At 43.6% G+C, this 25603-nt stretch overlaps 1 protein-coding gene across 1 annotated transcript; it reads right to left on the reverse strand.

The window, feature by feature from the left end:
* Positions 1 to 304: 304 nt before the first annotated feature.
* Positions 305 to 20430, reverse strand: PNLIPRP3 (pancreatic lipase related protein 3). The gene is made up of 12 exons (XM_070431814.1): positions 20382 to 20430; positions 16070 to 16224; positions 11573 to 11692; positions 10804 to 10935; positions 8325 to 8433; positions 8050 to 8169; positions 7835 to 7957; positions 6135 to 6253; positions 3335 to 3467; positions 1215 to 1326; positions 644 to 811; positions 305 to 368 (listed from the first exon to the last, which is right to left on the reverse strand). The coding sequence occupies exons 1-12, from the start codon at positions 20428 to 20430 to the stop codon at positions 305 to 307; spliced, it is 1404 nt and encodes a 467-aa protein (XP_070287915.1).
* Positions 20431 to 25603: the final 5173 nt, after the last annotated feature.

Below are 25603 nucleotides of genomic sequence, written 5' to 3' on the forward strand. Positions count from 1 at the left end.
ATACTCAAAATATACCTCACCAAACTGTCATGTCACCTCCTCTCACCCGGGGAAGTTCCAGCCCAGCTGTTTTGTCATTGATTTCCTGATTCCTATAGGCCTCAGTCCTATACGCTGTCCTAGAATTCAGTCTATTTTTAAGGCACATGTGAAAGTTCACCAATGAGTAAAACATTCTATACAGAAAAAAACAACTGTACTTTTCTATCTCATTTACAAAGGCCACGTTGAGTCTGGTTACCAACCAAAAGGAGATTATATTTCACGTTCCCATTAAATAAATCCATCAAGACTGTATCTCGGATTAGCATGGCTTCAGGATTTGGGCAATGTTAGGTCCCTTCATGTCCTGGCTACAGAAGGTAGATCTGAGAAATTGAAAGGGGGAAAAAATGATATTAATAGGAATCCAAGGGGAAAAGACATGGGTAGGTCTTTGAATGAATAAGTATTATTTTGTAAACATTTTTGCAAAGATAGTATTCATTTCTCAAATAACATTCTTTATTTTAATTGCAAAATTTTAAGTTGTACACATTTTTATAGTAGTTGCAAATTTCAAATTATACGTGGGTATCATTTCAAATCCCACTTATGAAATTTAAACGAAGTTTGAAAATGCAAAGGGAAAAGTAATACTTACTCACGTCCATATTTCCCAGATATATCTACCACCATGCGTGCTCCCAACTTATTCCGGGAACGCCTAAATGAATGTTCCTTCCAGATGAACTCAATACTTGTGATGTTGCCAACATTAACTTCTGCATCAATTAATTTTGTATAGGTCATGCCGGGCTTAAGTGTTCCACTGTCAAGAGAGAAATAAGACTCATTCTCTTGCACTGGGAATTCACAATGTCGCAGTGAAAGGCAGTTGCATGTGTACCATGGAAGAGAAAGTTGCATTTTAAAAGTCATTGGAAATTTTCACAAGTGAAAACAAATGCCGGTATGTATAACATTAAAGGGACTGGGTAGCAGGATAACTCTCTCTCTTGCTGGCACTCCTGACAACTTTCCCCCATACTTATTATCTATGTCTGCATTTTCATTTCCTAACACTGTCTACTGGTAGCTTGAAGTAAAAAGACAGGTCACATAAAACATGGCAGCCTGTGGTATTAGAGGAAAAGGCGACACAGAGCTGCTCACCCAGCCCGTGAAACCGGGGCCCAGCACCATGTTCTCTGCCGGGCCTCGGCCTTGCCTACCTGGCCACCCCAAACTCCTCCGTCTTCCCAGTCGTCCCCCCGACACGGAGAAAGATGCTCCCCTGAGTGACATTGTTTCCATTGAGTGTGACAGACAATTTGTGCCTCCAACCTTGAAAGAGCAAGAGAGAGAATGAAGGGTTAAAACTATGCAAAAAGCATGCCATCCTGGCGTTTTAATGTAAATGAAACTTTGTAATGTTTAGGGTTAGAGTGGTACAAGGCTGCTCATGTTCATGAGAAAGAATATAACTTTAGATTGCTTGAGTGAATTTGGTGAAAAATGACATTCAAAAACACACATACCCCAGCCAGAGTGGCTCAGTGGTTGAGCATCGACCTATGGACCAGGAGGTCAGTTTGATTCTCAGTCAAGGCACATACCTAGGTTGCGGGCTCAATCCCTAGTGTGGGGCATGCAGGAGGCAGCCAATCAATGATTCTCTCTCATCATTGATATTTCTATCTCTCTTTTTCTCACCCTTCCTCTAGGAAATCAATAAAAACATACTTAAAAATAGATATAAATGCTCCCATTTCAATTTCCCACAAGTAAATTTGTGGTGCAGGGAATGAAATCCACCCCCTGCCCCCCCACCTGCCTCACCACCTTTCTTCTCTGGGCGCCTTTAACTACTGCCCCACCGAGTCCCCTTCTCCCCCTGCCCATTCCTCAGCCTCCTTGGCGGGGGCCTCGGACTCGGCTCCCTTTCTTATCCATCTGAGACTCTTTGTCGGGGGCTAACATCGTTGACTTGCCCAGCTCTGATTACTGGAGAAACTCAGCGGCTGAAGGCTCTGCCCTTAGCCCACAGCCATCTCCAGAGGCCGAGACCTGCATCTCTCACTGCCTGGTGGGCGAGTCCATAGGCTTCTCCACCCCCACGTGCTAGAACCGAGCCTGTCAACTTACTCCAAACCAGCCTCTTTTCTTTTTCTTAGTCTTCTTTCATTTATTTATTTATTTTTCATTTTCAAATATATTTTTTTACTGTTGATGGTATTACAGATATCTCCCGCTCCGTCCCCCCAGGTCTTCACCCCCTATTACCCGTGTCCATGGGCTATGCATATAAGTATATAAGTTCTCTTCTCGTCCCTCAACCTCACATCAAGTATGTCAGTCTGTTCCATGGCTCCCTGCTTCGGCTCTTATTTTGTGGGTCAATTCATTTTGTTCCTGAGGTTCCACAGATAAGCGAGAGCATGTCTCTTTTCTTGTGCTAAAACATCAGAAAATGGCACATCGCCCACTCAGCCAGGATCACCGAGACTCATTTCCTGCACCCTTCAACTCCACGCTCCCCGCTCCTTTTCGCTGCCACCTCCTAACCATCTCTGTACTCTCTCTGCATCTCTCTACACTTCTGCCTGGATTCCTGTAACAACTGTCCTTTTTCTCCCGCCCCCTCCTTCCTCCCAGCTTTGTTGGGGTAATACTTACAGATTACACTGGGATTTAAAGCACATAAGATGATTTGCTAGACTACGGGTATTGTGGAATGATGAGCACAATACAGTTAGTTCACACATCCATCCCCTCCGTGGGGAGTCAACCCTGTCCTAACAGGTCGCCCTGCCTCCACCTTGTCCCCGCTGATGCCGGCAGCAACTCCTTCGACTGATTTTTCTAAAATAAGCAAATCTGATCATCTTAATACCCTTCGGTGGCTTTCCCTGAACCCAAAGACAGAGCCTTAAGCCCCACGTGGTGCAGTTTCATTCTCTGACCCGTGTGTCTCTCAGCCTCCTCTCCATGACTCTCCTCCTGGTCTCTGTCACCCCCAGGGGTCCCTCAGTGCCACCTGTGACCTCCAGGCAGTTCCTTCTCCTGCCACCGCTTTGAGGACTCAGGTTAGAAATCTCTTTCCCGCAGAAGCCCCCTGACCTGGCTATGGAAGTTCGCTCCTCTGTCTCCTAACACAAGTTTTACTGAAACTGAGATTTTTGTAGTTTTTGTACATCTTCCCCTTTAGCCTAAACTCACACCGTTGTTCCTCAGGCCGTCCTCAAAGTCTGGCCCAGTGGCCACTTGCTTAGTAGACCCTCAGTAAAAACGGTCAGAGTTGAAAAGGTAAGAACCTTAAAGTTTTACAATAAAACTGAGCTGTAATACTTACGGGCAAATGGGGAAAGAGCCCCAGTGTTTAAGAAATAATACGGTCTATTAGGCTTCTTATTTTTGAGGTGAAATTTGTCAGCAAAATGGCCCATGGTTGGGCAACCTTCTTTGGGACAATGGAAGCAATTTCCCTGGTGACAGAACACAAGAGACAATCAGCAATATAATTAGAAATGTTGTCCTTCGGTAAATTCATGATGTATTATTAAACAATAATAAATCTTTAGAATTTAAATAAAGAATATGCATTTAAAAATGACTAAATTGACTAAAAGGCTACCCTGCCTGTTTTCCAGAACAAAACAAAATAAGACAAAATCAATGAACAGAAAAAGAAAAATGGCCTTTTAGAGAAATAAAAAAAGGTAAAGAATGTGAATAGAAAATCCACAGGAGAGGAAACTTGATCAATAACATGTAAGAAGATGCTCCATCTTACTGGTTGTCAGGGATGTGCTAATTAAAACAACGTGCACTTTCATACGGAGCAGATCTGCAAAAACAAAAACAACTGGCAGACCCAAGGACCAGGGCACACTGAGTGGGGATTCTCATTTGCTTCTGATGAGACTATCAGTTCACAGGCGTTGCAGACAGCGGTTTGGGAATGTCTGGTAAAGATGGAAATGCACATACACTTGGACAATCTCACTTCCTTTATGCATCATCAAGCACCTTCCGCCAAGTCCAGCAGGAGACATGCACAGGTGGTTATTGCCGAACTGCTTTTAATAACATTAAAAACCACCCAAACACACATTGATGGGGGATGAATAAATAAACTGGGGCTGATTCCTACAAAATAAATATGTAGCTCGATATACATCAACGTAGGTGTCAAATTTGTAAAGTTTAACAACAACAACAAAAAAGCAAATCCAGAAAGGTACTTAGAATATGATGCTATGTACTCTATATACTGTATATCTGATTCACTTCAAATTCTCCTTTAATGCAGGTAGTGAGGAAATATAAGCTACTTCAATTCTTTAATTATATCTGTATAAAATCTAAAGCAAAGGCCCTGGCTGGGTAGCTCAGTTGGTTAGACTGTCGCCCCAATATACCCAGGTTGCATGTTCCATCTCCGGTCAGGACACATACAGGAATCAACCAATGAATGCATACAGAAGTGGGACAACAAATCGATGTTTCTCACTCTCCCTCCCCCTCTCTTTCTAAAATAAAATTTTAAAAATCTAAAGCAAAACTAATAAGATGTTGACTTTAAAAACGCTTGGGTAGGAGTGTTTGAGTATTTTCTATTTTAGGTTTTGACATTTCACATTTATAAACTATGGACATTTGAGCTAGGACGACAGTAAAACACCCCATTTAAAACTTCATTTTCTATAAAGGAAAATTCTAACAAAAATAACAACGGCCTCCACTTCCTGTGTGCTGACCATGTGCCAGGCACCGTTCTAGGCACTTTCTGTGCATCCAACTCAACGAATCCTCACCAAGTCCCTCATTACTGTGATGCTCCCAGTCTCCGTTTTATAGGTGAGGAAACTGAAGTCTGCACAGAAGTTCAACAATTTGTCCGATGTTGCACATCCGGTGGTGGTGAAACAAGAATATGAACGGGGCAGCCTGATGCTGGAACCCCTCTTTATTTATTTTATTTTATTTTATTTTATTTTATTTTACTTTATTTTATTTTTATGACTGTTGGAGTTAAAATTCAATAAAACATGTCAAGGACATCGCCTCGATGTTCTCTAAGTTTGCAACCATAACTTGCATCTCTGTGGCACGGGAGTCTAAGGTTCTCCGATCGGGCAGATTGAACCCCATTATCTCTGAATACGCCATGAGTCTGAAGGCCACCCCTATGGTAAATGCCAGGACCCTGCAGCCTCTCAGAGCAGCACCTGGGCTGGTGGAAGGGGAAGTGGAGGAAAGGGAAGTTAGGGGGGAATGTCAGTGTATGGCTGCCCAGCTTTCTGATAAGGGAAGTTCACCAGGAAATTCAGAGTAAGGGACTGGTGAGGAAACAGCCTGAGGCATCCACTCCCCTTGCTCTGTAACAGGGGGGCAAGGCTCATTCCTCCCCAACCTTGCCCTCACTCACAAAGTGCTACTCCTCACAGTAAACTTCAGGTGGAAGCCCTGCGATGCTTCTCTACCCTGATCAAACAGTGGTCTCCAAACACAAGAGGGAACCTCTTTCCACTTCCCTCTACAAAACACATTTCCTTCCTCCTTTTCAATGCGACAACCAAGTGAAAAATACGCTCCGCTCAGATCTGGCACCACGTGCTTCCCGTTTCAAATAAAATCGGATTTGGTGTTGGTCACGTATTGATCTGTGTGGAGTTTCTGTGAGCCATCTATGCCCTCCTTCTGCTCGGTATAAATAATTAAATTTTAATAAAATAACTTTAATGTTCCCAGTGAATAGAAACACTTTTGGTTGTTGCTATTGATTGGTTCAGCTTTCTTGGGGCATCTTTGAAGATGACATTTAAAATATATACATAGAAAAATGTTTGCCCTGGACTTATCCTAGCATCTAATTGCTGCATAACAAATAGCCCAAAAGAGCAAAATTGGATAGAACGTTCAGAAGAGCTGAAACAACCAGAATACAAATAGCTGGTTTACTTATTTGAGCCCTTCAGCAACCTCTGCTGCTGTTCAGTATTCAGCACAGAAAGAATCAACTATTTCCCAAAGTGGCAGGTGCATTTTTTTTTTTTAACCACAAACTCAAAGCCCTAATTTTGAGTTGGCTGATCATGCTTCAACAAATGACTGGCTAATTAAATTGCACTGCAAAATGCTTTACTTACCGCTTTAAAAGACTCATAGGACCTACAAGGATAAGCAATAAACGTGTGGGGATTGAGAATGCTTTCTGCATAAAAGCGATGACTTCGGGCATGGTTGCAATCAAAGAAGGAAGCCATTTCTGCGAAAACAATATCCAATGAATTGAGAGCAATGAACGGATTAACTGATAACTGAGATTATGAACCATTTCTTAGAAAAGGAACTTTAAATGACAATTTCTTGACTCAGGTCTGGACAGCTGGACCATGTGTGTGTGCTTGGATGCTGCTCAAGGTTGATCAGTATTACCAAGCACTTTCTTTGTGCCAATCTGTCCTTGTGTGAATCTAAAAGGACAGTCAAGCAGGGTAGATAAACAAGTGCAAATGTAGATGACTCAGTGCTCTGACACTAATGTCCTCCTAGCTTCCCGGATCTCTGACATAAGCACTGAGAGCTTTGAGCATCCCTGTGCCCATGGCATCGCCTTAGACCAAGTAATTTTGACTCCCTGACTGCCGGAAGGACCGAACTCCCTCCTATTCAAACACAGCACAGCCAGCACTGTTAACCGTTGCCCACCTTCAGGGGAGCTTCAAGGTGTGGCAGGTGGGAGGTGTTATAAAAAATGCTAAAGACAGATTCGCATTGTCATTGTCAGGCATAACGTTACTGCCGCCAATATTTGGGATTATTGCCATAATCAATAAGATAGATCTCCATACATCTGTGCATTCTGAAGTTCTCATAGCATCCTAGTCATCTGTCTTCTTTACCTTCCTTAACACTTTTACTCTGTGGCAATGGACCATTATTCCTATGACCTACACAGCTTGGTTGCTGCCCCAGGCCCTTTGTACTTGGTACCCCTCCCCTTAGCCTGGAATGCCTTTCCCCCAGGTATCCACGTGGCTAACTCCTTCAGGTAATCTTTTTGGGAAGAACTCCCTGGCCACCTTATCAAAAATCTCCTTTCCCCACCTCACCCCTACGGTCAGCAACACATCATATTCCCGTTCCATGCTTGATGTTGTCTTCTTAGCACATATTCTATTACTGCTTTTCTAGCAAATTAGAATATTGGCTTCACCAGAAAGATTTTTATCTTTTGTATTCCGTCCTACACTGCTGTTCCTAGGACAATGCCTGGCTCAGAGTAAGATCCAATACCGCTGCACTGAACGAATGGACCCTCCTGGTGTATGCTGAGTGGCTACAATGGGCTGGACATGCTGCTGGGGACTGTGGGTACAGAGGCAACCAGGACAGGATGCTGACCTGCGGGTCTCACGAGTGTATGGAGATACATGTGACATATATACATGTGTATATGATATACGTTTTTATTTTTTCCATTGATTTTTTAGAGAAAGTGGAAGGGAGAGGGAGAGACAGAGACAAACACCAATGTGAGAGAGACACATCAATTGGCTGCCTCCCGCATGCCCACAACCAGGGCCAGAAGCCTGCAACCGAGGTACGTGCCCTTGACCAGAATCAAATCTGGGACCCTTCAGTCCGCAGGCCGATGACACTCTATCCACTGAGCCAAACCAGCTAGTGTGACTAAAATATATCATTATAATATAATACTTGTTATATTATATTATATTAATCATATTATATTATATTTATTATATACAAAAGGATGTGGATCTTGTCCAAGTAGGGAGCTGAGTGAATGTGTAACAGCAGCCTTCATATTTCACAAAGTACTTACCTTCCTTGTAAGCATTGAAATCAAATTTTAATAGAGGTGTAATTAAGTCTTCACATCCTGGCATATGTTTCCCTCCATTTGGGTAAAAGTCCAGGTGCCCACAAGCGTTGATTGTGCCAGCCCCTGAAATAGATATTAGAAGTAGGAGGAATGCTTTTCAAATTCTCCGCTTTGCTTCAGTGTAGCTCTGTTTGTGTTAAAAAAAAAACTTTTACCAAACTCGAAGAGGAAGCGAGCTGCATTGGTGTGAATGACGTCGACAAAGCCGGCGTCCGAGGGGTCCAGCCTGACCTCGTTGGGGGTATTGTGGAAACACGGCCCGGCGGGGTCCAACCCTAGGAAGCAGGTGCCTATTACAAGGAGTCCCGTTCTGCTCAGGAGGGCCTACTCAGGAGCGCTTCTGGCACCCCACTGGGTGTTCAGATACTCGATTTTGTGCATAAAAATAACAGGTAAACACAGGCAAGGCCCAGCTGCAGGGCAGGCTTACCAGTTATTCTCCCGAGGCCTGGCGTCCGGGCCCCGGCCTCCCCCGCCAGGTGAGCTCCCAGGCTGTGGCCGATCAAGTGCACCTTAGAAGGGGGGTATCCAAATTGTTTCTGATGGGATGTTAAAAAGGAAAACAGAATAAACATTTTGAAAAGAGCCAGTAGAATGGCTTAACTCTGCTTAAAGTGGGGAAGGGGCTGGCACCGCCCACTCCAATCACAGGCAGGATGGGGTCTGGCAAGGTGACAGCGACACCCACGCCCACCTCTGTGCTCATCTGGCTGAAGGAGAGCGCACCAGGCAGGCCTGGAGGAAGCCTCTGCCGAGCCCCTGCCCTGTGCCGAGGGGCCTCATGGGTACAGGAGAATGCCCAGGGGCAACCGCTGTGCTTCCGGCCCATACCATCCCTCTCGAGGCCCAACCCTTCCCGCAGGGCCCCAACAGCGGTCAAAGGCAGCTCCTGCCCTCGCTGCTATCCACACCCGTGTCCACCGCGCCCTGCCTGTTTCCTCCAGTTTAAGGCAACTCTAGCGAATGTCTGGGAAGACTTGGGACCTAGAGAGCCCATAGCTCAGACACCAGAACCAGTGAGAAAGTTCCCAAAAACTTAGGATCGGTTTTTCTCTGAGAAGGAGACTAGTTTAATTTCATTCTTTGTATAGAAAGACCCACTCTAAGTGCCTCCTTAACATCTACTCTCCCCTAAGAGAGTGGGGGCAGAGAGAGATTTGTGGGGGCAGAGGGAGATTTGTGGGGGCAGAGAGAGATTTGTGGGGGCAGAGGGAGATTTGTGGGGGCAGAGAGAGATTTGTGGGGGGCAGAGGGAGACTTGTGGGGACAGAGGGAGATTTGTGGGGGCAGAGAGAGACTTGTGGGGGCAGAGAGAGACTTGTGGGGGCAGAGAGAGACTTGTGGGGGCAGAGGGAGACTTGTGGGGGCAGAGAGAGACTTGTGGGGGCAGAGGGAGATTTGTGGGGGCAGAGGGAGACTTGTGGGGGCAGAGGGAGATTTGTGGGGGCAGAGAGAGACTTGTGGGGGGCAGAGGGAGACTTGTGGGGGCAGAGGGAGATTTGTGGGGGCAGAGAGAGATTTGTGGGGGGCAGAGGGAGACTTGTGGGGGCAGAGGGAGACTTGTGGGGGCAGAGAGAGATTTGTGGGGAGCAGAGGGAGACTTGTGGGGGCAGAGGGGACATGTGGGGGCAGAGGGAGACTTGTGGGGGCAGAGGGAGATTTGTGGGGGCAGAGAGAGATTTGTGGGGGCAGAGGGAGACTTGTGGGGGCAGAGAGAGACTTGTGGGGGCAGAGAGAGACTTGTGGGGGCAGAGGGAGACTTGTGGGGGCAGAGAGAGACTTGTGGGGGCAGAGGGAGATTTGTGGGGGCAGAGGGAGACTTGTGGGGGCAGAGGGAGATTTGTGGGGGCAGAGAGAGATTTGTGGGGGGCAGAGGGAGACTTGTGGGGGCAGAGGGAGATTTGTGGGGGCAGAGAGAGATTTGTGGGGGGCAGAGGGAGACTTGTGGGGGCAGAGGGAGATTTGTGGGGGCAGAGAGAGATTTGTGGGGGCAGAGGGAGACTTGTGGGGGCAGAGGGGACATGTGGGGGCAGAGGGGACATGTGGGGGCAGAGAGAGACTTGTGGGGGGCAGAGGTGAGTATTGGCTCCCGATTCTGCTTGAGGCTGTTTCCTATCTGTGCTCAGTGTTCCCACATCACCTTCCCGGCCGCCCACCTGAGTTAGCTGCCGATCACATCCCTCTTCGCCCCCTGCCTTGCATTTCCTCACAGCCCCACCTGCACTCCGTGAGCAGACACTGTCCCGCTCACCGTGAACCTGCAGTGCCCAGAACAGGGCCCAGCTCACAGCAAGCGCAGATAAAACACTTGTTGAATAATGAGTGAACCCTCCTCAAGAATCTCAAAGGGTCATAAATCTTTAGATTTACTTCCTGCAGTTTGTAGTGGGACATTACTTTCTATAATGATAGAGCACTTGGACATTTGTAAGTGTCTCTGGGTATATCCCTTATAAATAGCAACGTCTATTTTTTTTCTTTTAGAAAATGTTTAGGTTAAAGAATTATGGTTGGACTGGCCTACAGATCTAATTCACTGCATAAGACCAATTTCTAAACAGAATTCATAAGATGGAAATGGTTAATAATCATTCAGGATAGGTTTACAGTGTGATGAAAACTAACGAAGATGGTCCTACAGGCGGATCAAGGTAGTGACCTTGAGCAAGGGGAAGGTCGGGAAGCCTTTGGTGAGGAGCCTGTGAAGGAACACTGCCACCACGTGGCGCTTTGTGTAACCACAGGCGCTTCCCCAAGAAGTAACTTCTTTCCTGGCCACCACACAGGAGTGCTTACTGTTTCACATGTTCAGTACTTGTGCACGCTAATGAAAAGAACGGAAAAGCGCCATGAATTCCTGGTGATGCAAAAGCAATTCAATGTACTTTTAAAATAATAACTCTCTTTACCATGAGAACATCAATGAAATAAGCCACCTCAGCTCCGGCAACACGAAGATTGTTGACAGCGTGGATGTATTCCAGCGATCCGTTAATCCAGTCTACGTTAATGCAGTTCACATCTTCTGCTTTTAGCAACACCTGGGACAACGATTTAGTATAAGTATTAAAGGAATGAGAGTGAAAGAAAACCAACTGATTCCATAATAAGCAATAACACTAGCAGGGCCTACTACATGCTAGATATTGTCCTAACCCTTTTACGTATAGGAACTTATTTAATCCTCACTTACAGATAAGGAAACTGAGGCACAGGTAGGCTAATTAACTTGCCCATGATCACAGAGCTGGTAGGTAGAACCAGGATATGAATTCAGACAGCCCAATGCTAACACACTCTATCACTTATAAATAATTCATCGCTTGCTATGCTAGCAGTGTATTCATCTTTAGTATACCATTAAGAGGGGAAAATTAATCTCTTGAAGTGAACTTAGAAATTTTTTCCCTTCATTAAATAAGAAATGGATCATGCCATTAGTTTATTTTCAAAAGATGAGAATTTACCAAAGAATAATTTGTAAAATAGGCCCCCATTATAATCTATGCAATTCATGATAAGTGAGAAAAAGTGGGAAATGGGTAAGGCATGTCAGGCCTTGGGACATGGACCACATGAGTAAGCAATGAAGGAGTCCATGAATATTCATTAATGCCACGCAAGGTACATTTGCCTTAAATGTAAGTGTTCCCACTAAAGAGCTTGTTCCCGTCATACATTGCACATGGCCTGCTGCCATTTTCCGTCTGACTTCCACCCAGGTATGTTGATGCGGGTCATCCTGTCTGTTCTGAAGTGTGAGGCGTGGATAGTTCGATGGTTAACCGCACTGATCTCCTGTTTCGAGTGAAGAGAGATTAAGATGAAACAATCATTCCATTTTATTTAATATTTAGATTCTAAATCTGCTCAAAAGCCTTCCACTACAATTAGTTTATATATATATATATATATATATATATATATATATATATATATATATATATTTCAGAGAGGAAGGGAGAGAAATAGAAACATCAATGATGAAAGTGAATCATTTATTGGCTGCCTCCTGCATGCCCCCCATTGGGGATCGAGCCCACAACCCTGGCATGTACCCTGACCAGGAACTGAACTGTGACCTCCAACCACTGAGCCATGCCAGCAAGCTAAATTTAATTTTTATCAACCTTCTTTAGTACACTTTTACCAAAGAAATAGTTACTGATACATACTGGGAAAGGGCTAAGAAACTATTCATGCGTGATGAAATGCAATACGTAAATATAATCATGAGGAAGAGAAATAAACATGTTTGGATTTAAAGCAATGTTTGTAAGACAAGGTTGGGCTGGTTTCCATCAGAATTTCAGCAAGCCTTACTTTGGTAAAGCACTTCTCACTGACCGTCAATGTAATTCATTGGAATTGTCCTTTTGAGACTTGGAAGCATGCTACCTGGTGGCAAAATAGACTATCCACCCCACTTTCTTTTTTTTTTTTTTAATGTATTTTATTGATTTTTTACAGAGAGGAAGGGAGAGGGACAGAGAGCCAGAAACATCGATGCGAGAGAAACATCGATCAGCTGCCTCCTGCACACCCCCAACTGGGGATGTGCCCGCAACCAAGGTACATGCCCTTGGCCGGAATCGAACCCGGGACCCCTCAGTCCACAGGCCGACGCTCCATCCACTGAGCCAAACCACCCCACTTTCTGAGTGAGGAATAGAAGTTAGAAACCCACCATGTAAAAGGCAACAGCATACTGAAGATAATTTTACGTGATTACATTAAATATTATTTTGTATTTCTTATATTTTGTTGCATTGGTTTTATAACCAAACTCTCAAAAGATTTTAGAATATGATGAATTTAAGTGATTTTGTTATTAAGAGGATTAAGAGACCCAAGTACAAGCAATTCTATTAAGACAAAAATGAATTATCAGCAGATAGCAAGTCTGACAGTAGTGAATCCTCCGACTGGAAAGCCACACATTCAGGTACTTATGAAATCTAAACAAAGAGCCCATTGTGACCTGCCTGAGTTAGCAGTGACATGCCACTAATCGTACACCTCACTGGCTAAAGAATCAGCAGTTGGTTTACATAGTAATTTCAATAGAGCTGACACTCGGATCTGTCCGTGTGGCAGAAACTGTTCTCAGGGCTTTATAGAGCAGCTCATTTAACTTCACAGCACAGTGAGGTGGGTACAGATTTTACGGATCAGAAAGGGGCCCAGTGACAGAGGTCAGCTCACTTGCCCAGAAGTACTGTCTGTAGCCAATGAGTCCTGAGCGGGGGTCAAACCCACGTGGTCTTTCTCTGAAGTCATGAGCTTAACCGCTGGCTTCTCAAGTTATGATCTGAACATCGTGTTCTCCCCTGACAGGGCCCAGACCAGATGCGGCATTTGCTGAGGCAGGAAATAAAATCAGTTGTGTTCAGGCTTTATGAGAGCACTTACCTGCTAAGTCCTGGAACCCAGGGGCAAAAACATTTGTCCATCTATGCATCTAAAAGCATCCAGATGTTCATTCCAACTCCAGCTGGAGCCCCCTAAACACCTACTATACTCCTGTTTCTACAGGGAGGAATTTGGTAGAAAAGATTTGCCTAGGCTGTCCCCATCAAGAGAATAGTTTGAGGAAGGGGGACCCCAAGCAAGTCTCAAAGTGGCAATCAGACAAATATTGTGGGATCTGAGCATCCTCTGTTGTCACAAGGAGCCACTGAGGAATTTAATACAGTAGAAAAGGTAGAAAAAACACTTTGTTCACTCTTCATTCCATCTGGCACACCCCTGAAAATGGCATACTAAGCTAGAAAATGGGAAACGCCAAACATCGCAGGATCAAAAGAAGGCATCTGGGATTCTGATGCCACAAGGACCCATGGGGAGCTGGGTGCTCGGGCCTTTTCCCATCATTCTTATCCTGGAGGAGTCATGGAGCTTAGTAGGTACGAGATCAACCCATTCTACACCTGCTGACTACTTCGCAGGTCATCTCATTTCCTGCATGTCAGGAACAGTCACCACTTAGGTATGTTCTAACCTTGACAATGGCTACAGGCACAGAAACTGGCAAACTTCTGCAAAATGTGCATCACCTCTCCCGTCTACGTGAGCCACTTTAGGCTAAAGAGTCATGGAGTCGTGGGGGAAGTTGGTCATTTAATTCTTGCAGAAACGTAGCTGTGAAGATCTATGAGTCTTAGAAACCTAGGTCATCGCTCCAGGTTTCCCCTGACAATTCCTCCCTCGGGCAAAAGAGGATGTTAAACCTTTGCGTGGCTCACTTCTACTTTCTCATAAGCAAAGGTGGCTAAATTCGTACTGTAGAGCATTTGGGTCAAGTCTAGGATAATCCTTTTTTTTTGTTTAAGTTTAACACCTTGACTCATCCTATGCCCCAGCTGTTGCCAAAAACACTTTAACAACAAACCCTCAGGCTTCTATCCATTGCAAACTTCAGCTACAGATCTAGTGTGTCACCCAAGATTCTTCCCTAATGGAAGGGAGTGGAGAAGACCCAAGGAACATTGTTTTTATGGCCCCTTTATTAGTAAAGTACTTGGTTTCTGATGTTCTACAAGGTTCAAGTGCATGACCACTGTGCAGAAGGATGAAGGACCAACAAGTCCTCTGAAGACTGAGGGTCAAGACCAGGAGCTACAGCTAGTCCTGAATGGACACTTGTACCCTGAAACTCCTAACCTACAGAGGGACCCCAAACATTTGTATTCAACATCGATTCTCTCTACATTTTATCTTTATTTTTTAATCTTTACCCGAGGATATTTTTTCCATTGAATTTCAGAGAGTGGAAAGGAGGTGGGGAGGCAAGAGAGAGAGAAACATCGATGTGAGAGAGACAGATTGGTTGTTTGCCTCCCACACCCTGGTCAGGGCCAGGGTTCGAACCTGCAACCCTTCGGTACAAAGGCCGAACGATCTAACCACTGAGCTGTGCTCGCCAGGGCAATTCTCTCTACATTTAAAAAATCATGGTAAAATATACATAACATAAAAGTTACTGTTTAGGCCATTTTTACATGTGCAATTCGATGGCATTATGTCAGTCCCACTGTTGTACAACAGTGACCACCGTCCCTCTCGGAACTTTCCCATCATCCCAGAGCTCAGGGTCACAGATCACGATCTGTGTTGCAATAAAGGTATTTGTTTACATACCCCGTTTCCCCTAATATAATGCCTTTAAGACACTGTCCTGCTTATTCAGTTTAACACGTACTAGGTACTGTGGCTTGATCACACTCTTACGTGTGGAAGGCTCTCAATTAATATATTAACTGGACAAGAGGGGACAAATGAAATCCTTTCAACAACCAAGATTTTAAAATACATATATTAAAACAAATTTTTAAATGGACAAAACACCAAATTTACCTCCTGTGAAACAACATGTGCAGCACAATTTTCATATTTAAACACTAGGACAAATCGTATGAGAAAAAAATCTGGCTCACAATTGTAAAAAAGAAATACTTGCCTTAAAATCAATCATTTATACAATACAGAAATGATGAATTATAGAACTGTACACCTTAAACCTATGTAATTTTTTATTGTTGACACTATTTCAGGTGCCCTCCTATATCCCCCCTTTGCCCACCTCCACCCAGCCCCGCCACCCCACCCCTGGCCTTCACCACTCTGTTGTCTGTGTCCATGGGTTATGTATATACATGTTCCTTGGCTAATCCCTTCACCTTCTTTTAGCCAGCCACCCCACCCCTCTCCCCTCTCATCATGTGTCTATGCCTCTGGTTCTGTTTTGTTCACCAGTTTATTTTGTTCATTGGATTCCACATTTGAGTGAGATCATGGGATACTTACCTTTCTCTGACTGGCTTATTTTGCTTCGAATAATAATCTCCAGGACCATCCATGCTGTCTCAAAGGGTCAGAGTTCCTTCCTTTTTACAGTGTGGTATTCCATGGTGTAAATGTACCACAGGCTTTTTTATCCACTCATCTACTGATGGGCACTTGGGCTATTTCTATATCTTGGCTATTGTAAATAATGCTACTATGGACACAGGGTGCATAAACCTATAAACTTTTTTTAACCAATGTAACCCCAATAAATTCAATAAAAAAGAAACCAACAGTTTCTGCCAGAATGAGTTACCGCATCTGTCTTCTGTGTCTATTGCTACAGCTTCTATTTTAGAATAATCTGTTGGAAGGCAGGAGCCAGCTTACCTGGTAGGCTATGCGGTTGCGCCTGGTGTAGAGCAGGAAGCGAGTGTTTATCTCTTCCGGGGACCAGGGCAAACCAGCGAACTGCCTGGACAGAGTCCCGGTCCATGGTAAACCATCTCGAAAGCACCCCAGCCTTTCATAGCAGATCTCTTTTCCTGTCACAGAAAGATGGCGTGTCAGTGCTGTAGGAACCAGAGAGGCTGGGTTCCCCACTCTGAAGGTTCATTGAAATTAGTCTTCAAGTTGAACAAGTCTGACTCAGGGAGCGTCTCTTCAAAACATACCCCTCCCCCCACTTATGACCATGACCGTGGAGATCGCAATGCTGCTGATGAGAGAGTACGGGCTTTGGAATCAGAAATTCCTGGCTTTGGGCAATTAGTCAACCTTTTTTGAGTCTCACTTTCCTCCTCGGCAAAAGGGAGATAATACCACTTACCTTACAGACTCGTTATGAATTAAATGAACTATAACATGGAAACCCCTTGTGACTGGGCCTGAGACATGAAGACATAAAATGAGATACTGTGCCCGGCCGGGTAGCTCAGTGGATTAGACCATCATCCCAATATGCCAAGGTTGTAGGTTTGATCCCCGGTAGAGCAACCAATGAATACATAAGTAAGTGAAACAACAAATCAATGTTTCTCTCTCTTTCTTTCTCTCAAATCAAGAAATAAAAATTTAAAAAATAAAATAAAATGAGATACTGTGTCTTCCCTGAGCTCCTGCCTTTTCTTGTTGGAAGGGATCTTTGTCCCCAGAGCCTAGCACCATGCCCGGCACACAGTAGGAGTCTAATGGACGTTTCCTGAGAGCATAAATAAGAGCGAAGTTTCACTTAGTTTTAACCAAGTTTCTTCTTTCCAGAGCTCACTTTACTCACCTAAAGTGAGAGGCTTTGGGGAAACTAAATCCTCCTCATTTTTGTCATTCACTGACTCAAATTTATCCCGTCACTGTGACCTTCTGTTTTCATTTAATACTCAAAACAAACAACTTCATTTCATGCTGTTTTATGGAGGTAGAGTTCAATTTATTAAATTATGATTATACTTTACCATTATTTTTTCAACTTATTATTGATCATTTATTCAATTTATGGTTATTTATCATCTATTCACTTTATGGTTATTTGTTAGTATTGGTGAGAACTGTTTGAAGACTTGAATTTGAGGACTTTCTTCTATCACTTACAAAATATAAATAAGCCTTTGATTCTCAAATCCACCAGCTTTTAACTTCAAAATTTTAGGAGATTTCACATTCTGAAGAATGAGATGCCACATAAATGTAAAGAGGAGGAATAGAAAATTAAACTTAGTTTTAATCAAATAAATTTTTGTACATTTTTAAAAAAATTGTACAGATAAGCAACATCCTCTGCCCACCCCCAGCCACAGCCCTCTCCCCGGAGCCGACCCCCTGAAACATATGCAGGCCCTGTGGTTCCCCCATATCTGTTCATTGTGCTGACGCAACCAAGTTGCAAGTGATCAACTTTAGTCACTCGTGATCTATTAACCCGCTGCAATAATAAAAGAGGATGTAACCCACCTAGTCCCTGGACCAGCCCAAACCAGGGCAAGAGACAGAATCCAGGCCAGTTATTTTAACTGTGAGCGTCTAATATAGGGATGGTTATTAATCAGATTTTGGAGAAATGAAGACAGCAGGGGCCTCTGTGATAGCTCAGAGGGAGCAGCTGTCTGCTCCAGGGCTGGTAGAGAAATGGAAGAGGCTGTTACTTAAATGTGGAAACTTGGGGCTGCTAGAAGGGGAGGGGGTGCTGGTTCCCTGGAGCTGGGGTTCGGGCCCCTGAGGAGGGGTGTTAGCTCACTATTGCTGGCGTCATTGAATGGCTTCGTGAGTCTGGTTCTGGGAGTATCAGAAAACTGTAAACTGGAACCAACACCTGCTACTGTAATGACTGCGCTGGAGTGAAAAGCCATTGATGAAAAAATGCAGACAGGCCCAGCCGTGGCTCAGTGGTTGAGCCTGGACCTATGAGCCAGGAGGTCACAGTTCGATTAGGGTCAGAGCACATGCCTGAGTTGCAGGCTCATTCTCCAGTGGGGGCATCCCTGAGGTGGCTAATCAATGATTCTCTCTCATCATTGATGTTTCTCTCTCTCTCTCTCTCTCTCTCTCTCTCTCTCCCTCCCCCTCTCCCTTCCTCTCTGAAATAAAGATATATTTAAAAAAGAAAAGAAAAACGCAGACAGGATCCGGGAGCAAACAGGAGGGAACCCTCCCCTCTCCCTCCTGGGCCATCAGCGTCCCCCCAGTGTCCTTACTGACAATGCCTCTGATGGCGTGTGCTAGCAAAGCAGGGCCTCAACTCCTCCTGCTGTACAATCAATAACAGTTTTCAGCTCACCTTTGGCTTCCGCTGTAAACTTAGTCATCTTGTATTCTGTGATCCGTACCTGGCATTCCTTATAACCTGACTCCCTACCTTTGCAACATGAACTTTAAAGCGCGCCACCCCTCCCTCTGGTCTCCCTTTCACCTTCCCAGCTTGTCAGCTGCATTTCCGCATTCGTGCTGTCAACATTGATAACATTCAGACTTTGTTCTGTCATCATAATTAGGTCTTCCATGTTCTGTCTGTAGGCTGACTCCAAAAATCAATAAACAGAATTTATATGATTATGACTAGAAATGTAAATATTTTTCTTCCCAGAGCCAGCTAGCATGCTATAATTACGTTTCCTTCTCTGCATGTCTATTGTTCAGATTCCATTCCCTTCAAAGGAGAATATTCAAATGAATTCTCCTTTCTTGTCCATGAATTGCTCAAGATCAGGGTCATTTTCGTTTGGTCCATATGTGGACCATGCCTTTCTTGTGCCGTTTTTGGTTTTCCTGGTTTCTCTGGTCGCCTTTGTTTTCTCTTGTTGGAAGTGTAACTGTGCCTCCTTCAGTATGTCCCTGGTATAGTGTGGCTCCTCCTCAATCTATCTCCTGCCTGCCATCCATCCTGTTCTTTCTCTTGAAACACACATCTGTCCAGCTGTGATTTGGGGCAGTGATTTCACATGTGGATCTGGCCTTCCTAATACAACCTTCTGTTTTTCCTAGAATGTCCTGCTGCCTTTATTTTTTGCATTCCATGGCTTTACCTCCAAGTACTCAACTACATTATCCAGTCTATGGAAGAGCTTGGATTTCAAAATGAAGATTGTTGTAAATGTTGCATGTTGTCTATGCTAGTAACTTTCCAGGGTTATTGGTCACCATCCTTTTTTCCATAAGGAAATAGCGCAAAGAGGGCATAAAGTAAGAAGACAGTAGATGTGATGGAGGAGACTGATCGACACCATAGGTATTAAAGCCACTTAGGGAAAAATAACATGTTTCCTATAAAATTAATAACTTGAAATTGGACCAATAACTTACATGGCCAATAGAACAATATTGAACTAGGATGGTAAGAGCAGACAAAACCAATAACTACTACATAGTAATTGCATAAGCAGTTCACAGTATAAGGGGCACAAGTTGGTGAATATTGAGTTGTATAAGAAATGCCCACAGACTGTCTTGGCCGATGTGGCTCAGTTGGTTAGAGTGTCATCCATGCACCCAAAGGTTGCAGGTTTTATGTCCCATCAGGGCACATTCCCAGATTATGGGTTTGATCCCCAGTTGGGGTGTGTACGGGAGACAACCAATCGATGTTTGTGTCTCACATCAGTATTTCTCTCTCTCTCTCCGTCTCTCTCTCTCTCTCTCTCTCTCTCTCTAATCAATGAAAAACATATCCTCAAATGACAATTTTTTTTAAAAAAAAAAGGAAGAAAAAAAAGAAATGTCCACAGAACAATATTCCTTCTCAAAATCATGACACAAATGGAAAAAATCAATGTGAAAGTTCTAATCAGCATTAACCCCTTCATTCATTCATTCATTCATTCATTCAACATTTACTGAGCACCTACTGTGACTCAGGTACTGAAATTGGAAATGTGTACTTTCTCATTTTCTATTACATATCCATCAGAAAAGTGAAGACATTGAGACTTCAATGGATAAGTTATTTGACCAAGGCCATAAGGCTAGTAAATGGCAGGTCTGAGAGCCAAGTAAAGACTATTCAGTAACTTGTACATCATTGGAAATAGATGCTTCACAACTGCTCTTCAGATTAATCCAGTATTACAAAATGGATGCATTTTCCTTAGGTAATTTTATGACAAATAAATCAAGATATAAACAGAACCCATATTTCAAAGTCCATGTCAATTACATTTTGGATGTGAATACATTCATTATTTTTAAGGGATTTATTATAAGTTATGAGTCTTACCTGTTGATGTGCCAAAGAATAAGAGTGCAGCAATCCAAATTCCAAACATCTAAGTTGATTTTTTTAAATCACACAAAAAATCTTCTTGAAGATTTTTACTTGTAAAATCCCCTCGCTATAAAAACTTCAGCAGTTTTCTTCAAAATGACACCTCTCACTAAGTTCTAGGTCCAGAAGAGCAGAGCTAACTGCACCTTGAATTCTATGCCCTGCAAAGTGAATGTGCTGTAGCTGATGCCTCGCTTCACATTGAGCCATAATTAGTGGGGTGTGTCTTGCATTGTGCGACTGGTAATTAAAACTTCTGAGGTTTTTCTGTTTCATCATTAGTAATATTTTGGGTAGGCACAGACTGAGTCACTCTTAAAAGTTATTTTAAAGCTTTAGGATGCTACACAACAAACATTTAAAAGGTAAAAATGTTCCAAATCAGGATTATACACGTTGAGCAAATTTCCCCTAACTCATTTCTGAGTGCAAAGGTATACTTCATACAAACAGACCCTGCTAAGATGTGAGTTAAATGATGGACATGGCTAACCTGCCTGTCCTACCTGTGGGGTAATATGTCCCAGCAGTTGCTGTCCTCTACTCCAGAGCCTGATCACCTGGGTCCAAATTCTGGTTCTGCCACTTCTGAGCAGTGACTTTGGGCTAGGAAGCCTAGCTGAGCCTTTCCTCCCCTGTAAAACGGGGATAATCATGATTCCCAGTTCATAGGGTCGATTGGGTGATTGAGTTACTTACTCTATGAATGGTACCTAGTATATAGTAAGTACTATATTCAGTGTTAACTTTATTACTGTCATTTTTCAACTCTGCTGATGGTTGTAAGACCAAATTTATGTTCCCCTACAACTAAGTACACCTTTACATCGTTGTCCATGGACTTCATCATACACCTGGCTGTACAGCAAACTTGCCTTTCTGACTGCTACATGAACTTAAAGCAGTGGTTCTCAACCTTCTGGCCCTTTAAATACAGTTCCTCATGTTGTGACCCAACCATAAAATTATATTTCGTTGCTACTTCATAACTGTAATGTTGTTACTGTTATGAATCGTCATGTAAATATCTGATACGCAGGATGGTCTTAGGCGACCCCTGTGAAAGGGTCGTTCGACCGCCAAAGGGGTCGCAACCCACAGGTTGAGAACCGCTGACTTAAAGTGAAGAGCAAATTCAACCCACAGATATCCTTAGTCTGTGGCTCAATTTCTAAATGTTCACAGAAGAAGGTATTTCTTGGTTTTTCTTAATTTTTTTTACTCTCACCATAAAAACATGAACATATTTAAGTACTTACGAGGCATTCAGCCTTTCATACAAACCTGATTACATTATGCAAGAATCTAAGAAGAGATTACGAAGCAGTGGTTAGGGAATGGACTGTCCAGCAGCACCGAGCTTGGGCCTGGCCCATTTAGTGCCCAGTAACTACGCCATGGAAAAGGCACGTTCTAAGAGCCTCGCCAGTTACAACTGGTCATATTTTCCAAGCAGCATTTCAGAAACCAATGGTTTCAGCCACACATGCAGGCTCAGCATGAATAGCATAACGTCAGTACACCTCTGAGAAGACTGCATCCCAAGGGACAGGCACGATGCCTGAACTTAGCTGGAGTTTACTAAACATTTTTAAATGAAAAAAAAAAAAAAGCAAAGATTGACAATGATAATGTAGGGGAAGCAAAGACAGAGTGAAATACAAAGAGAAATACTTGAGTGAGCTTAGCACTCATTGATTCATTTACCAAATAGCTGAGAGGCTACTCCATGCCGGGCACTATTCCATTTTCTAGTCCTACCTCAGTGGACACAAGAGACGATAAAGACCCCACCCTCTTGGATATTACAATGAGGGGAGCAACCAATATACACAGTAAACAAGTAAATTGCGTCTGGGAAAAGGTGGCTTAAGTGTGATGGCAGTAAGCAAAGAGTGTAAAGGAGATTGGGGAATTGGGGATTTCATTGGAGGAAAGGTTGCTATTAAGTTGGGTGATCTGGAGAGGCCTCATGGAGTAGATGACATTTGAGCGAAGACTCAAAGGAGGTAAGGGCGGTATCTAAGTGACTGTCCAGGCAGAGGGACAGGTAAGGCGAGGCCCTGAGTCAGTAGTGTGTCTCGTGTCTTTGAGGAAATGCAAAAAGGCCAGGGTGGTGGGACCAGGCGGAGAGAACAGGAGAAGAGTAGAGGATGAGGTCACAGAGGACCTTGAGGGCCGAGTGGGTAAGGCCTTATTGGTCATTGTAACAACTTCATCTTTTCCTTTCAGAGAAAAAATGCCAGGGGAGGGCTCTGATCAGAGAAGGGACCTGTTTGCCTTTGGTGTAACAGGGTCATCTGGCTGCTCTGCTGCCAACAGACCGAAGTAGGGCAGGGGTGGGCCCAGGAAGACCAGTCAGAGGCCGGTGCAGTGCGCCAGGTGAGAGATGATGGTGGTTGGGACCAAGAGGGTAGCAGTGGAGGTGGTGAGACTCAGGACACAGTTTGGAGATAGAGCCGACAGGGTTTCCTTTGTTATCATCTCTTCTTTAAGTGAGCACTCGAAGAATACAGTGCCAGAGGGGAGTCCTCAGTGCATTTTGCAGAGGTAGAAAAATTTACTCAGCTTTTCTCCCTCTTTTATTCTTGAATATCAGATTTTTCTGTCATGAATAATTCTTATGATGCAAGTCAAATGGAATTTAGTGGCGTTATCTACCCTCTCTGGCTGTGTTCCTTGTGAGTACATGGAGGTGACAATTCCACCTCGTGGTATTGAACTAAATACAGATAAAAGCATGTCTCTTAGAAATGAACTGCATAGACCAGAGGAAGCCCTCAGCAGTAACAGCCATTTTTATTCCTCCCCCTGAGGAATGGGTTGAGATTGGCCTGAAGAAATTATTTCAGTGGTTTTCTTTAAAAACTGTCTGCTACGTGGAGACTCCATTCTCTGGGGGAATCCCAAGAAGTCTGCATTTTATTTCATTTTTAAAAAATATTTTTATTGATTTCAGAGAAGGGAGAGAGAGAGAGAAACATCAACGATGAGAGAGAATCGTTGATCGGCTGCCTCCTGCACGCTCCACACTGGGGATTGAGCCCGTAACCTGGGCACGTGCCCTGACTGGGAATTGAACTGTGGCCTCCTGGTTCCTAGGTCAACGCTCAACTGGCTGGGTGGAGTCTGCATTTTATTTATTTATTTAATATATTTTTATTGATTTCAGAGAGGAAGGGAGAGGGAAGAGAAAGATAGAAACATCAATGATGAAAGAGAATCATTGATTGGCTGCCTCCTGCACGCCCCCTACCGGGGATTGAGCCCACAACCCAGGCATGTGCCCTTGACCAGAATCAAACCTGGGACCCTTCAGTCTGCAGGCCGACGCTCTATCCACTGAGCAAAACCAGCTAGGGCTGAAGTCTGCATTTTAGAATACTGTAGTTATATCCTTGTTTCAAAAAGGTTCAAAGACAGGTGGACATGGGAAGGGTCTAGGACAGTGATGGCGAACCTTTTGAGCTCGGCGTGTCAGAATTTTGAAAAACCCTAACTTAACTCTGGTGCCGTGTCACATATAGAAATTTTTTGATATCTGCAACCATAGTAAGACAAAGATTTATATTTTTGATATTTATTTTAAATATGTAAAGGCCATTTAACAAAGAAAAATCAACCAAAAAAATGAGTTCGCGTGTCACCTCTGACATGCGTGTCATAGGTTCGCCATCACTGGTCTAGGAGATGAAAGAAAAGAGAGAACCACAGGCCCAGGCCCTGGGATGACAGAGGAGAATGGGGTTCCCCTGAACCTCATAGTAGATAGTGAATGCATTGAAAGTGTCACTAAATCCCCAAAGAGTGAAGAAAAATCAGGAAATGAAGAGGCAATGAGTATGGTAGAGACATGTGATGGTAAGTTTCAGAAATGCCTAGTATATGGCAATGTTACTTTGTCAACAATAAGATCTCTAAAGCCCAGTAATGACCATTCTCCCTGCATTTCTGAACCCAGACACTGGTGAAATATCTACAGGAGGAAATGTTGTTATAAAGTATTACTTTGTGAACAGTAGACTATAATTAGATAGTCATCACATAGTTGTTAAATTATACACAATAAAAATACACATAGTTCAACACAATTCATTATAATTACAAGTTACTCAAGGCTACTTGAAGTTCCCAAGTAGCACACTTTTCACTAATAGTAATATATTATACTAGAATGTGGTATATTAAAATTACACTTTGAAAAAATAATTTAAATTCTTCCATGTTCAACCAAGAAATCTGAATGATATAATGCAAAAAAAAAAAATCATCATCCAAGAGGCGATTGCAAGGAAAGGAGAGGGTAGGAGGATTTATACCTGTGCCTAGAATTGGCAAATTTATGTGTGGGATGGCAACACAATTTAAAAAGGCCTGAATTCTAAAAGCAGGCTCTCACAGAAGGCATATAGTGACTTGGAGCCTGGCCTTCAGAATTGGATTTGGGCTCAAAGCCAGGCAGAAACTTGTTCGCTGTGTGATCTTTGGCCACTTATTCAACATCTCTGAGCCCCAGATTCCTCATCTGTGATATCGAGATTATGTACCGGGGGGGCGGGAGGGGGATGATATTGTGAAGATGAAATGAGATCATGCTTGTGAAGAGCTTAGCCCAACATGAGGTTTACAGTAAACATTCAATAAATGGGAGCTCTAATAATTATCATTATTTTCTTAGGTCCAACCCCCTCTCCTGTTATGTTTGGAGTGGTACTCAATGAGAGTCATTGAGAGAAGGCTGGGCTACTTTTCCAAACAAGTCCAGGAGAAAGGCAGGACTGGAAGCTGGAGTCATCGACGGGTACGTCTTCTGTGGGAGAGTAATGACAATAGGGAAGTCTGGATGTGAACAGTTGTGTAATTATGAAGGAATGGTCGGCCCAATAGAAATGAACAACAGGGAGAAAGAAGAGAGTCATAGAAAACAGGCTCATTAGGAAGCACAATTAATTAGTTATATATAGATGAGGAAAGGGATGATTGCTGGGTAAGGATTTCAGGAAGAGGAAGAAGAAAAGTATGCCCAAGTACAAGTAAGCAGAAGGTGACTTACAGGTGAGCGCGCAGATTGGTTTCAGTGCAGATAAAACTTGTTCCCATGAGGTTCTTGCATCGTGACCAACAGCATTCCTGAGCTTGGCTGGAAGTTCTGTCATAGACTTCCCCTCACCACA

Source organism: Myotis yumanensis, unplaced genomic scaffold (genome assembly GCF_028538775.1).
Source record: "Myotis yumanensis isolate MYYU_CA2020_CCGP unplaced genomic scaffold, mMyoYum1.0.hap1 SCAF_13, whole genome shotgun sequence".
Lineage (NCBI taxonomy): Eukaryota > Metazoa > Chordata > Mammalia > Chiroptera > Vespertilionidae > Myotis > Myotis yumanensis.